The 15,536-nt window shown below is 42.5% G+C and overlaps 1 protein-coding gene across 1 annotated transcript in view; it reads left to right on the top strand.

Annotated features, from left to right (window-relative positions):
- Window positions 1-15,536, top strand: part of LOC110509815 (astrotactin-2) — a 471,341-nt gene that overhangs the window by 451,112 nt on the left and 4,693 nt on the right. Inside the window, exons 21-22 of the mRNA XM_036967227.2 lie at window positions 12,374-12,474; window positions 12,911-13,094. Coding sequence (XP_036823122.2) covers window positions 12,374-12,474; window positions 12,911-13,094 — 285 coding nt within the window. The remainder of the gene's footprint in view (window positions 1-12,373; window positions 12,475-12,910; window positions 13,095-15,536) is intronic.

A 15,536-nucleotide genomic window follows, 5' to 3' on the forward strand; every position in this document is an offset into this window, starting at 1 on the left:
TTCCAAACTTCTTCCATTTAAGAATGATGGAGGCCACTGTGTTCTTAGGGACCTTCAATGCTGCAGAAATGTTTTGGTACCCTTCCCCAGATCTGTGCCTCGAACACAATCCTGTCTCTGAGCTCTACGGACAATTCCTTTGACCTCATGGCTTGGTTTTTGCTCTGACATGCACTGTCAACTGTGGGACCTTATATAGACAGGTGTGTGCCTTTCCAAATCATGTCCAATCAATAGAATTTACCACAGGTGGACTCCAATCAAGTTGTAGAAACATCTCAAGGGTGATCAATTGAAACAGGATGCACCTGAGCTCAATTTCGAGTCTCATAGCAAAGGGTATGAATACTTATAAGGTATTTCTGTTTTTTATATTTAATACATTTGCAAATCTGTCTAAAATCCTGTTTTCGCTTAGTCCTTGTGGGGTATTGTTTTTATTTATTTAATCCATTTAAGATTAAGGCTGATTAAGGTCTGAATATTTTCCGAAGGCACTTTGTTGTACGTACATTTTGTGGACATAGTATATTTTACATTACATACATCTTGTTGTTTTTAGTTCCACCCTTTAGCTCCACTTAACCCCTCACATCTATCTCTGAACACTATCTAGTTTTGATTTCTATTTGCCATATATTTTTCAACTGTGCTGTGATGTTTAACAAAAGTTCTGATTCTTTCAGTTCTCATAGTTTCTACAGATTGTAAATTAAAGATACAAGTATTATTATATTATTGATTGATTGACTATGACTTTTGAAATCCCCCAGCAGTGCTATTTACAGAGTTAGCTCCAGGTAAATGTTGCAATTCTTCATCTGTGTCTGAACCTGCGACCATAAACACAAACTACATATGGACAGTACCAAAAACAAATGATCTAATGATTCTGTCTCTTCGCAGCAAAATATGCAGAGCTGGGATGATTGTAACCCCCATGTATATACAGTGGGGCAAAAAAGTATTTAGTCAGCCACCAATTGTGCAAGTTCTCCCACTTAAAAAGATGAGAGAGGCCTGTCATTTTCATCATAGGTACACTTCAACTATGACAGACAAAATGAGAAGAAAAAAAAATCCAGAAAATCACATTGTAGGATTTTTTATGAATTTATTTGCAAATTATGGTGGAAAATAAGTATTTGGTCACCTACAAACAAGCAAGATTTCTGGCTCTCACAGACCTGTAACTTCTTTAAGAGGCTCCTCTGTCCTCCATTTATTACCTGTATTAATGGCACCTGTTTGAACTTGTTATCAGTATAAAATACACCTGTCCACAACCTCAAACAGTCACACTCCAAACTCCACTATGGCCAAGACCAAAGAGCTGTCAAAGGACACCAGAAACAAAATTGTAGACCTGCACCAGGCTGGGAAGACTGAATCTCTAATAGGTAAGCAGCTTGGTTTGAAGAAATCAACTGTGGGAGCAATTATTAGGAAATGGAAGACATACAAGACCACTGATAATATCCCTCGATCTGGGGCTCCACGCAAGATCTCACCCTGTGGGGTCAAAATGATCACAAGCAAAAATCCCAGAACCACACGAGGGGACCTAGTGAATGACCTGCAGAGAGCTGGGACCAAAGTAACAAAGCCTACCATCAGTAACACACTACGCCGCCAGGGACTCAAATCCTGCAGTGCCAGACGTGTCCCCCTGCTTAAGCCAGTACATGTCCAGGCCCGTCTGAAGTTTGCTAGAGAGCATTTGGATGATCCAGAAGAAGATTGGGAGAATGTCATATGGTCAGATGAAACCAAAATATAACTTTTTGGTAAAAACTCGACTCGTCGTGTTTGGAGGACAAAGAATGCTGAGTTGCATCCAAAGAACACCATACCTACTGTGAAGCATGGGGGTGGAAACATCATGCTTTGGGGCTGTTTTTCTGCAAAGGGACCAGGACGACTGATCCGTGTAAAGGAAAGAATGAATGGGGCCATGTATCGTGAGATTTTGAGTGAAAACCTCCTTCCATCAGCAAGGGCATTGAAGATGAAACGTAGCTGGGTCTTTCAGCATGACAATGATCCCAAACGCACCGCCCGGGCAACGAAGGAGTGGCTTCGTAAGAAGCATTTCAAGGTCCCGGAGTGGCCTAGCCAGTCTCCAGATCTCAACCCCATAGAAAATCTTTGGAGGGAGTTGCAAGTCTGTGTTGCCCAGCAACAGCCCCAAAACATCACTGCTCTAGAGGAGATCTGCATGGAGGAATGGGCCAAAATACCAGCAACAGTGTGTGAAAACCTTGTGAAGACTTAGAGAAAATGTTTGACCTCTGTCATATCCAACATGTGTATGCCAAGGAACTTAAAACTTTCCACCTTCTCCACTGCTGTCCCGTCAATGTGGATAGGAGGGTACTCCCTCTGCTGTTGCCTGAAGTCCACGATCATCTCCTTTGTTTTGTTGACGTTGAGTGAGAGGTTGTTTTCCTGACACCACATTCCGAGTGCCCTCACCTCCTCCCTGTAGGCTGTCTCATCGTTGTTGGTAATCAAGCTCACTAGTGTTGTGTCGTCTGCAAACTTGATGATTGAGTTGGAGGCATGCATGGCCACGCAGTCATGGGTGAACAGGGAGTACAGGAGGCGGCTGAGCACACACCCTTGTGAGGCCCCAGTGATGAGGATCAGTGAAGTTATGTTGTTTCCTACCTTCACCACCTGGGGGCGGCCCGTCAGAAAGTTCAGGACTCAATTGCACAGGGCGGGGTTGAGACCCAGAGCCTTAAGCTTAATGATGAACTTGGAGGTTACTATGGTGTTGAATCCTGAGCTGTGGTCATTAAACAGCATTCTTACATAAGTATTCCTCTTGTCCAGATGGGATAGGGCACTGTGCAGTGTGATGGCGATTGCATCATCTGTTGACCTGTTGGGGCAGTATGCAAATTGAAGCTCATCACTAAGCTAAAGACCCTGGGACTAAACACGTCCCTCTGCAACTGGATCCTGGAATTCCTGATGGGCCGACCCCAGGTGGTAAGGGTAGGTAAAGACACATCCGCAACGCTGATCCTCAACACTGGGGCCCCTCAGGGGTGTAAGCTCAGCCCCCTCTTGTAGTCCCTGTTCACTCATGACTGCACGGCCAGGCATGACTCCAACACCATCATTAAGTTTGCTAACGACACAACAGTGGCCTTATCACCGACAATAATGAGGCAGCCTATAGGGAGGAGGTCAGAGAACTGGCAGTGTGGTGCCAGGACAACAACCTCTCCCTCAATGTGAGCAAGACAAAGGATCGTGGACTACAGGAAATGGTCCAAACACACCAAGACAGTCGTGAAAAGAGCACAACAAAACCTTTTCCCCCTCAGGAGACTGAAAAGATTTGGAATGAGTCCCCAGATCTTCAAAAAGTTCTACAGCTGTACCATTGAGAACATCCTGACCAGGTTGCATCACCGCCTGGTATGACAAATGCTCGGCATCTGACCGTAAGGCGCTACAGAGGGTAGAGCGTACGGCCCAGTACATCATTGGGGCCAAGCTTCCTGTCATCCAGGACCAGTGTCAGAGGAAAGCCCATAAAATTGTCAGAGACTCCAGTCACCCAGTCACGACTGTTTTCTCTGCTTCCGCACGGCAAGCGGTACCGGAGCACCAAGTTAGGACCAAAAGGCTTCTTAACAGCTTCTACCCCCAAGCCATAAGACTGCTGAACAATTAATCAAATATTCACTGGACTATTTACATTGACACCCCCCCTCCCCCCTCCCCCCATTTGTTTTGTACTATCTATGCATAGTCACTTCACCCCTAACTACATGTACAAATGACCTCAACTAACCTGTACCCCCGCACATTGACTCGATACCGGTACCCCCTGTATATAGCCTCGTTATTGTTATTTTGTTGTGTTACTTTTTATTATTTTTTACTTTAGTTTATTTGGTAAATATTTGTGTAACTCTTCTTGAACTGCACTGTTGGTTAAGGGCTTGTAAGTAAGCATTTCACGGTAAGATCTACACTTGTTGTTATTCGGCGCATGTGACAAAGACAGTTTGATTTGATTTGAATCAATATCATTGTAATGCTAGAAATAACATAAGGAAATAACATAACACAGGAGAAATACAAATAAGAAATCAGAAGAACATGATAAAGTAACTCATTATACTCTATACAGGGTCAGTACCATTACCATATTTACAATGTGCAGGGATACTGGATCGATAGAGGTGGATGTGTATAGGTCAGTAGGCATCAGGCGATATGATAAACATAGTAGCAGCAGCATATATGAAGATTATATGTGTGTGTGTGTGTGTGTGTGTGTGTGTGTGTGTGTGTGTGTGTGTGTGTGTGTGTGTGTGTGTGTGTGTGTATAGAGTCAGTATAAGTGTATGTGCATATTATGTGTGTGTGAGCAAATTATGGAGTGAGTGTTTATGGGTGTTTGAGTGCCAATGTGTGTGAATATGTAGGGCCCTGTGATTACATAGAGACATTGCAAAAATAAAAATTAAATACAAGTGTCAACTCATAAAGTCTGTGTAGCCATTCTGTTAGCTATTTAGCAGTCTTATTGCTTGGGGATAGAAGCTGTTCAGGAGCCTGTTGGTGTCAGACTTGATGTACTGGTACCGCTTGCCTTGTGGAATCATAGAGAACAGTCTATGGCTTGAGTCTTTAACAATTTTCCGGGCCTTCCTTTCACACCGCCTGATATACAGGTCCTGGATGGCAGGGAGCTTGGACCCAGTGATGTAATCTGATTACGTTACTGAGATTGGGTAATCCAAAAATTACTTTACTGATTACAATTCTGAACAGGTAGCTTGTAACTTAAACAGATTGCATAGAAAATAAGCTGCCAACCCTGCTTATGTCAAGTCCAAACCATTTGCTTGTACAGAAAACCCGAATGAGCAATCCATTTTATGGCAGAGCTTAGAGAGATAAAACACAAAAAAGGCTTATTTATTGGTGCAAATTACATATTTTAACTTTTCCCTTTTTTGTTCTGAAGACATGTCTTTTATTGGGTGATTTCATGTTAGTCACTTAAAATCACCTAATCACAACACGTGTAGACGTAGCTTTAGTTAAGATATAGATAGAAAATGCATATGGCACTGCTACGGTAGTATAATCATATTTCTGCTCAAGCCTCCAGTGATATGTGCAGTTGCCAGCAGTCAGTATATAAAGTTAACCTGTAATTGATAGAAAAGGGAGTAGAGAAAGTATATTACATTGTTAGCGCGGTGAGTCCTTTCTTACAGACCTGACCCGAGATTTTAAATCAAAGTCGTAAATTTGTTTTGTGGCCGTAAATTCTTGGGTCACTCAGGAATTATATTCTCCTGGTGCAGTTGATTGATTTGTGGACCGGCTCAACTGATCTCGACCCAACGTCTGATGTCATCGACCATGAATCTCTAGGCTGCCTGGCTTCCCCTCTCCCTTGCATGCCAGAAATACTACCATAATTGCTCTCTTTCTTTCTCTTCCCTACCCCACCTCTCTCTATCTCTCTCTCTCTCTTCCCTTTTCCTCTTTCTGTCTCCTCTCAACTTTCCTTCTTCCTCTCTCTATGACTCTCTCTCTCTCCCCCCTCTCTCTCTCTCACTCCTTTCTCATTAAATTATAAGGCAAACGTTACTTTATGGCGGCATTGCTAATTCACACAAATTTCCATCCACCGTTTGTTCGCCTCATTGTTTGTTGAGCTTTCAAAATGATAGTACAGGGACAAAACCATGGGATGACAAACAACCAAGTAGTAGCCAGACAGCTTTTGAGGGGAGCAAGGGAGAGAACGATAGGAAAAGACAAAGGAAATCAGAGAGGCAAGTTATCCTGCCTCTCGCCCGTCCATAAAGGGTTCTCCGAATCCTGTGAAGTGTAGGAGTGGGCAGTTTTCCTCGTCCTTCTCGCCACCCGTGATTTTGGGCAGTTCCATGGTAAGAAATGTGACCGTTCCTGGTGCAAGAACAATGTCTTATCCCGGAGCTTGTATAAATTATATTACCAAGCTGCTCCTGAATATACTACAACAGAACATGGAAATCGATTCTATCATAGTCCGTGTGGGCTTTAATGACATTATGACAGGCAGCTCTGAACAGTTGAAACTGGATTTTAAAGAGCTGATTGACTCTCTGCTAGAAACAAATAAAATACCAATCATTTCTGGCTGTGTGCCCTCTCTGAATCGTGTCATTGAACGGTTTAGCAGGATTATTTCTCTTCACAACTGGCTACGTGACTATTGAAGTTCAATGGGTGTACATTTTGTTGACAAATTCGATACCTTTTGGAAACAAAACACATTTTATAAGTAGGATGGTATCCACCTAAATTATTTGGGTTCCTGGATCATTTCACAGCATTATAAGGCTGTGTTGAGACAATGGCTTATCAATGACCCAAGCCCAGCTCAGTTAATCTCTACCATTGTGAAGCTGATTTGTCATAATGCTTCAGCAAATGTACATTATACCAGGGACGTTGGTAGACACAATATTCCCAGTAAAGCAATGAAAACAAGTAAGCATCCCAGAAGAAAAATGCTCAAAATACAGTCGGAAGTTTACATACACCTTAGCCAAATACAGTTGAAGTCGGAAGTTTACATACACTTAGGTTGGAGTCATTAAAACTTGTTTTTCAACCACTCCACAAATTTCTTGTTAACAAACTATAGTTTTGGCAAGTCAGTTGGGACATGGAATTTTTCTACCAATTGTTTACAGACAGATTATTTCACTTATATTCACTGTATCACAGTTCCAGTGGGTCAGAAGTTTACATACACTAAGTAGACTGTGCCTTGAAAAAGCTTGGAAAATTCCAGAAAATTATTTCATGGCTTTAGAAGCTTCTGATAGGCTAATTGACATAATTTGAGTCAATTGGAGGTGTACCCGTGGATGCATTTCAAGGCCTACCTTCAAACTCAGTGCCTCTTTGCTTGACATCATGGGAAAATCAAAATAAATCAGCCAAGGCCTCAAAAAAAATTGTAGACCTCCATAAGTCTGGTTCATCCTTGAGAGCAATTTCCAAACGCCTGAAGGTACCGCGTTCATTTGTACAAACAATAGTACGCAAGTATAAACACCATGGGACCACACAGCCGTCATACCGCTCAGGAAGGAGTTGCGTTCTGTCTTCTAGAGATAAACGTATTTTGGTTTCGAAAAGTGCAAATCAATCCTGGCTGGGCCTAATATAGTGTATATGAGGTTATACAATACGTTTTGTAGTGATTCCTATGTTGATGATGTAAAGAATATTTGTTGGTCCGTGGTGTGTAATGAGGAGCAAACAGAAGCTTCACTTGACACATTTATGAAATTGCTTATTCCAGTTAGTAATAAACATGCACCCCTTAAGAAAATGACTGTAAAAACTGTTATATCCCTGTGGATTAATGAGAAATTGAAAAAGTGTATGGTTGAGAGGGATGAGGCAAAAGGAATGGCAAAAAAGTGTGGCTTCACAACCGATTGGCAAACATATTGCAAATTGAGAAATCATGTGACTAAACTGAATAAAAAGATGAGGAAACTACACTATGAAACAAAGATAAATGACACGAAGAATGATAGTAAAAAGCTTTGGACTGCCTTAAATGAAATTTTGGGAAAAAAGACTAACTCAGCTCCATCGTTCATTGAATCAGATGGCCCATTCATCATGAAACCGACTGATATTGCCAATTACTTGAATGATTTTTTCAATGGCAAGATTAGCAAACTTAGGCATGACATGCCAGCAACAAGCTGTGACACTACACATCCAAGTATATCTGACCAAATTATGAAAGACAAGCATTGTAATTTTGAATTCCTTACGGGTTTTTTTGTTGGGTTTTATCCATCATCTTTGAAATGCAAGAGAAAGGCCATAATGTATTATTCCAGCCCAGGTGGAATTTAGATTTTGGCCACTAGATGGCAGCAGTCTATGTGCAAAGTTTTTGACTGATCCAGTGAACCATTGTATTTCTGTTCAAAATGTTGTGTCAAGACTGCCCAAATGTGTCTAATTTGTTTATTAATAACCTTTAATGTTCAAAACTGCATTCTCCTCAAACAATAGCATGGTATTATTTCACTGTAGTAGCTACTGTAAATTGGACAGCGCAATTAGATTAACAAGAATTTAAGCTTTCTGCCAATATCAGATATGTTTATGTCCTGGGAAGTGTTCTTGTTACTTACAACCTCATGCTAATCACATTAGCCTACGTTATCTCAACCGTCCCGCAGGAAACCCACCGATCCTGAAGAAGCAGCACTATCAAAAAGGAAGGTTCTACAGGCCCTAGTTTTGTCTTACCTGGACTACAGTTCAGTCGTGTGGTCAGGTGCCACAAACAGGGAAATTGCAATTGGCTCAGAACAGGGTATTCTTTCAGTTTTTTTTGTACTGTCCAGAACAGACTATGGGAGGCGCACTGTACTACATAGAGCCACGACTACATGGAACTCTATTCCACATCAAGTAATTGATGCAAGCAGTAAAATTTGATTTAAGAAGGTAGAGCAGCGCTTTATTATGGACAGACTTCTCCCCATTTTAGCTACTGTATCAATATGGTTTGACCATGACAGTTTACAATCCAGGGTTACTCCAAGCAGTTTAGTCACCTCAACTTGCTTAATATCCACATTATTTATTACAATATTTATTAAGGTTTAGGGTTTAGTTAATGACTTGTCCCAAATACAATGCTATTAGTTTTAGAAATATTTAGGAGTAAATTATTCCTTGCCACTAACTGCAGCTCTTTGTTAAGTGTTGCAGTCATTTCAGTTGCTGTAGTAGCTGATGTGTATAGTGTTGAGTCATCCACATACATAGACACACTGGCTTTACTCAAAGTGGCATGTCATTAGTAAAGATTGAAAAAAGTAAGGGGCCTAAACAGCTGCCCTGGGGAATTCCTGATTCTACCTGGATTATGTTGGAGAGGCTTCCATTAAAAAACAGATAAAAATACACCTTATAGAACAGCGGGGACTGTGAAGCAACAGAAATATAGGCACAGACACACACGTACACATGGATTTTGTACTGTAGATAAGTAGGGGCCTGAGGGCACACAGCGTGTTGTGAATGTATTGTAATGTTTTATAAACAGTATCACTGCCTTAATTTTGCTGGACCCCAGGAAGATTAACTGCTGCCAAGGCAGCATGGGGATCCATTATAAATACAAAATAGATGGTGTGAGAGATGGATGGATGGAGAGAGTAAGAGAGAGAGAGAGGGATTGTATGGAGGGTTGGGTGAATGTTGCCAGTATGTTACCCTCTGTTTTGACATGCTTGTGGCAAGCCAGACCACGGTGCTCTCTTTGTTCTCCTAGGCGATCCTTATCGATGCCAGTGGTGAAGCCTGCCACCGCAGACTCCCAGTCTATCCACTCACACTCTACTCAGCTGCACTGTGGGTAACAGGCCCAGTCATCCGGACCCAGCTAGCGCATCTGATCGGCCATCTTCGATCTTGGATGGGAGACTCACAACAGGCGTTGTATGCCTGACAGTAGTGTTAACAACACTGCGGGGAAGAAAGCAGCCAAAATACTTTTTGTGGTGATCTTTGTGGAAAAACACAAAGGCTAGAGAAAGTTTCTGTTGTAGTCTCCTTTCACTATATTAATGAGAGCTTTTGTCCCACTGTTGGTCTTTGAGAGGCTTAATTTTTTTACATAATAGCACTGTGATTAGCCTGGGGAGCAAAGTAACTGTCTTCGATGCCAACCACTTTAACAACCAAAAACAACAACACGCTGGCAAGCTGCGTCCAGGGCCCTAAACTAAACTTTACAAATTGCATGATGAATAGACCCTGCCAACCCCCCCCCCCCCCCCCCCTCCATTCACTGGCCAGTGACGTGACCACATAATTTAAACAATGTGATTGTTATATGCAGTGTTGTTTTGCTGGGCAGAGGTTCTACAGCGAACTTCGGACGGACTCTGGCCCCTCGTCTTCTGTGAGGTTCTTGGGAATACCAATATACCACACATCTCTCTAGATGAATAACAAGTTCGGACAAACTATGTGAACAATGTCTTAACAGGCTGTATTACAAACAAAACTCAGTTGGTGGTATTAAAACACAGGCTCTTCAAACAAAAGGCAGACTTACAGAAAGCAAGACATTAAAATGGAGCTCTGCCAGTGAAATAGCATTGTGAAACAGTGGAAGAAAAATGCATGATAGGCTATTTGAGCAAAAGTATGTGGACACCTGCTTGTCATCTCATTTCCAAAATCATGGGCATTAATATGGAGTTGGTCCCCCCCTTTGCTGCAATAGCAGACTCCACTCTTCTGGGAAGGTTTTCCACTAGATGTTGGAACATTGCTGCGAGGACTTGCTTCCATTTACAAGAACATTAGTTCGGTCGGGCACTGATGTTGGGCAATTAGGCCTGGCTCGCAATCGGCGTTCCAATTCTTCCCAAAGATGTTCGATGGGATTGAGGTCAGCACTCTGTGCAGGCCAGTCAAGTTCTTCCACATCGATCTCGACAAACCATTTATGTATGGACCTCGCTTTGTGCACCGGGGCATTGTCATGCTGAAACAGGAAAGGGCCTTCCACAAAGTGTTGCCACAAAGTTGGAAGCACAGAATCATCAGCTGTACCTTTAAGATTTCCCTTCACTGGAACTAAGGGGCCTAGCCCGAACCATGAAAAACAACCCCAGACCATTAGTCCTCCTCCACCAAACTTTACAGTTTGCACTATGCATTCGGGCTAGTAGTGTCCTCCTGTCATCCGCCAAACCCAGATTCGTCCGTCGAACTGCCAGATAGTGAAGCGTGATTCATCACTCCAGAGAATGCGTTTCCACCACTCCAGCCGACACTTGGCATTACGCATGGTGATCTTGGGCTTGTGTGCGGCTGCTCGGTCATGCAAACCCATTTCATGAAGCTCCCGATGAACAGTTCTTGTGCTGACATTTCTTCCAGAGGCAGTTACTTCAGCACTCAGTGGTCCCATTCTGTGTGCATGTGTGGCCTACCACTTCGCAGCTGAACCGTTGTTGCTCCTAGATGTTTCCGCTTCACAATAACAGCACTTACAGTTGACCGGGGCAGCTCTAGCAGAGCAGAAATTTGACGAACTGACTTTTTGGAAAGGTGGCATCCTATGACGTTACCATGTTGAAAGTCACTGAGCTCTTCAGTAAGGCCATTCTACTGCCAGTGTTTGTTTATGGAGATTGCATAGCTGTGTGTTCGATTTTATACACCTGTCAGCAATGGGTGTGGCTGCTACAGCCAAATCCACTCATTTGAAGGGGTGTCCATATACTTTTGTATATATAGTGTATTTGTTGTTTTGAATGTTCAATCATGAACAATATTAATTTACACGTATGTATTCTTCTGAACATCCTATTCCCAGCTGTTTTCAGTTTAGATAATGGTTCACAGAAATGGTTCACAGAAAAGTAAATAAAAACAGTCAGCTCACAGAATAATGCTGAGACCGGGAATTTTTTAGAACATGACTTTGTTTTCATTAATCTTCCCCAACACACTTTTAGCGATGATCCACCATTTCAACTTAAAGAATAGACCCTAGAAATAGAATGCAAAGAATGACAAGTACCACTTGACTTATTCCATGCCAAAGGACCATCAAGGTATGGTTTATTTGGAATTGTCCAATCAGCTCTGGCTGGACATCCCAGCATCCTTACATGCACATATCCATGTATGCACGTTGGTAGTTCATGTCTCATAAACAGCCATCATGTCTCTAAAAGCTACTTATATGAGACAGACTGGACTACCTACAGTACAGCACTTCGCAGGAGACCATCTCTCCACACTACATTGTACTAGCCACTGCCACTGGGAGGTCCTGGGGAACTCTAGGTACTCTGAGGCCTTAATATGTGAGCAGGAACTTCGTCTTCAGAGGAAGTGGGAGTTCCATTTAAGGGAGTTATTAGGTGTAATGGCCGTTGCTGCCATCCGGCTGGTCTGTCCTCTGCTGTAGCTTCAAGTACCAGGCAGGGCCACTTACTGACGTAATCGTTCCTCTGGAATCCTCACCCGCTCCTGAGTCCTGGGTCTTGACCCGGCTCTGAGTTGTGGCTTTTTTCAAAAGAGAGTTCAGTGGATGTCAACATTGGCTTATAGAAATGCTGTGCAAAGTGTAGGAGCCGGGTACACTGGGTAAACTCTGTACATCTAGCTTTGAAAGAAGGTTGGGATGGGATGGCTGAAGCAACATGTTTCTTTCCCTGATACAGTAAGAGTACATATGAATGTGGTTTAAAAAAGGTAGTTAATTGTTGTAAACAGATTTAAGATGTCAGCTCTAATATTATTTATATTCTTTGTTAATTCTCTCTCTCAGGTTCACTCTATATGCTGTGGACAGTCGAGGGAGTCGTTCAGAGTCTAGCTTCGTCTCAGTGCGGACTTCTTGTCCCATGGTAGACGATAGCAGAGCAGAAGGTACTCCTTCTCACACACCCCTTTCACACTTAATTTTGTCTTCCTATATTCTGTCCATCCCAAAACCTTTGCATTCATCCTTTACACATTCTCCTTTCCCCTTCTCTCTAACCCCCCATTCAGCCCCCTCACCATCCATTCCTATCTCTCTCCATTTATTTAAATGTAAACTTTATTTAACTTGGATATTCAGTTAAGAAGTTTTTTAATTTTATTACAATGACGACCTACCCTGGCCAAACCCAGACGACGCTGGGCCAATTGAGCATTTTTGTTGGCACCAAGGTTTTCACCAGCACCTAGGATTTACTTGTGATGTTGATCTTGGGTTGACTTGCCCACCTTAATATGATATCCTTATCACAAGTTAACTTGTGTCTTTTAAATTAGTGTCTTCTAAATGACTTCTCCCCTCTTCCACCTCCTCCTGTGTCAGAGATAGCAGACAAGGTGTATAACCTGTACAACGGCTACACCAGTGGCAAGGAGCAGCAGACGGCCTACAACACTCTGATGGAGATTCCCCCTCCACTGCTTTACAGGGTGCAGCACCACTACAACTCCCACTACGAGAAGTTTGGAGACTTCGTCTGGCGGAGCGAAGATGAGCTGGGACCCAGGTAAGGCTCGGAAAGGCTTGGAGGCTTGGACACGTCTCAGGTGTCACTGTGATTCTGGTGTCCCCACAACATCTGGTGTCACTGTTTGCTTGGCATCAGTGTCACTTCAAATGTCATCTTCCACTGTCTGTGTGGGAAGTATCTGACAAAACGGTGACATGTTGTGTTCTGTGTCCAAAGGTTCCTTATTGTGGATCAGGTAAAATATTGAATTAGTAACAGATTATCCCATTGGCCCACAGATTTCAAGTATAAGCAACAGTCTACCTAATTGGTCCAGATACTTAATATGTTACTGGTCTAAGTTGAACTATTTGAGCTAACAGAACTTCATTGTTTATGATCATGAAGTAAAAAGGCAATAATCACAACATTCTCAAGAATGCCTTAGGGTTCTTGGCAGCCTTTGCCAAAAACATCATTATCATTTTCCCCGTCATCTTCAGTTTTCTGAAATGTTGAATCTTCCCATTCCAGTGGATTTCAGAATGGCCGCCTTCCAACCCTGTAACATGAGGTTGTTTTTACAGAAGTCTCATATATCCAGTCAATAAGTTGAATGTCTGTTGCTGGAGCTCCATTGTTTCTTCATCCATCTTCAAAAAGGTGGTTCACACCTGTAGACACACACACACACACACACACACACACACACACACACGTGCAAACCACATGCACACACAAACACCTTGGTCAGCTGTAATTTTGGACAGCAAAATATTGGTTTAGGCTTTCACTGCAAATCCTGGCCCATAAAACCAATCATGAACAGGTTTGTTCCATTGGAGTACCAAAGAATCCACACGGCAAAGCCATATATTTTCATTTTCATTTACTCAAGTTCATCAGATGTTTTTATTTCCTCTCATTTACCTTTTTATCAGATTGTGGACCCAATTGGTGACTGGACTAAACTGCTAAATATACAAATTACAGCCTTGCTATTACAAGGGAACCTATGGCGTAGCAAATGGTCTTGGGTACATGGAATGGGACTGGTCCGGTGTTGGCATTTCACGAGTGTTGCGGTTAATAGGGACTGCACTGTTTGTGTATAGTGTGGAATACTCATTCATAAAACCAACTTCTCTGGTTACTTGTAAAGGCATGAAGCCCCCAGTAAACTCAGGAATGATTTCATAACCACGTCAGGAAAGCATTGCTCCGTTTCCCCGGGCTAGGACTAGACTCTTTACCCACACAGAGCTGGAGGATTAGACTGAACACAAGGGCTCCTTTCAATCCAACCCGCACCGTGGTATTTGCGGGTTTGTTTTCTACAATTGTTTTCAAAGAGTTTGCAGTGGTCTCCTGGAGCCAATGAGAAGCTGTTTGTTCCTGTGAATGATTACCCAATCAACCAATTGAGAAGCCTGTATTTCTCGTGATTAGCCAGTCAACTGATTGCTTACTGTTTAGTTTGGAGTCAACCCCCAGGCTCCCTAACTTCAATAAAAGCTTCAGCTTTTGAATAATGTGATTAATGATTAATACAAATGCTTAGTTGACCTGAAAAGACCAGGGAAAATATATAGTATGAGGGCTGAATCCAAGGCATTTGGATGACTGACAATGGAATGTTATTTACTCCCTGAAATTGGCAGGGCAGGGCTTGTTGGGTTATGTACACATGACATTCACTTCTGACATTTACATCAATCAGGGTAAGATTTCACATAAATCCTTTTAAGATTATACAGTGATTGATGTGACATTTGCGTAAGATTTATGAGATGTGTTTACGACTTGATTTGTGTCCTCAGAATGGACAGTGTAATGTATTTGCTATCTGTTGTTATGGGGGTTAAATGGGGTTCAATACACATTGGACTGGTAGTGTCTGGCTCGCTCTCTATTTTAGATGATAGCACTCAAGACCAGGCGTTATCTACTGGGACTGCCTGGGGATCCAGGGTATCACCGAACTAATGGCATTCATGTCATACCAGGCATGTGTGTGCACGCAAGCACACACATCCCCAGACCTCCACTCGCTGCAGTTATCCATTATGGTGGTCTTCCAGCCTTGCCTTATCACTGGCAGGGCTGGAATAGAGATGAAGGTTATCTCCATCTCTTCATTCAAATACTCAATCATGGACACTCTTACTGACAGTTGTGGCTGCTTTTTGTGATGTCTTGTTGTCTCTACCTTCTTGTCCTTTGTGCTGTTGTCTGTGCCCAATATTGTTTGTACCATGTGTTGTGCTGCTACCATGTTGTGCTGCTACCATGTTTTTGTTATGTTGTGTTGCTACCATGCTATGTTGTCATGTGTTTCTAACCTTGCTATGTTGTTGTCTTAGGTCTCTGTTTATGTAGTGTTGTGTTGTCTCTCTTGTCGTGATGTGTGTTTTGTCCTATATTCATATTGTATTTATTTTAATCCCAGGCTTCAGTCCCCACAGGAGGCCTTTTGCCTTTTGGTAGGTCGTCATTGTC

This window comes from Oncorhynchus mykiss, chromosome 29 (assembly GCF_057628025.1).
Source record: "Oncorhynchus mykiss isolate SJ-2025 chromosome 29, ASM5762802v1, whole genome shotgun sequence".
NCBI lineage: Eukaryota > Metazoa > Chordata > Actinopteri > Salmoniformes > Salmonidae > Oncorhynchus > Oncorhynchus mykiss.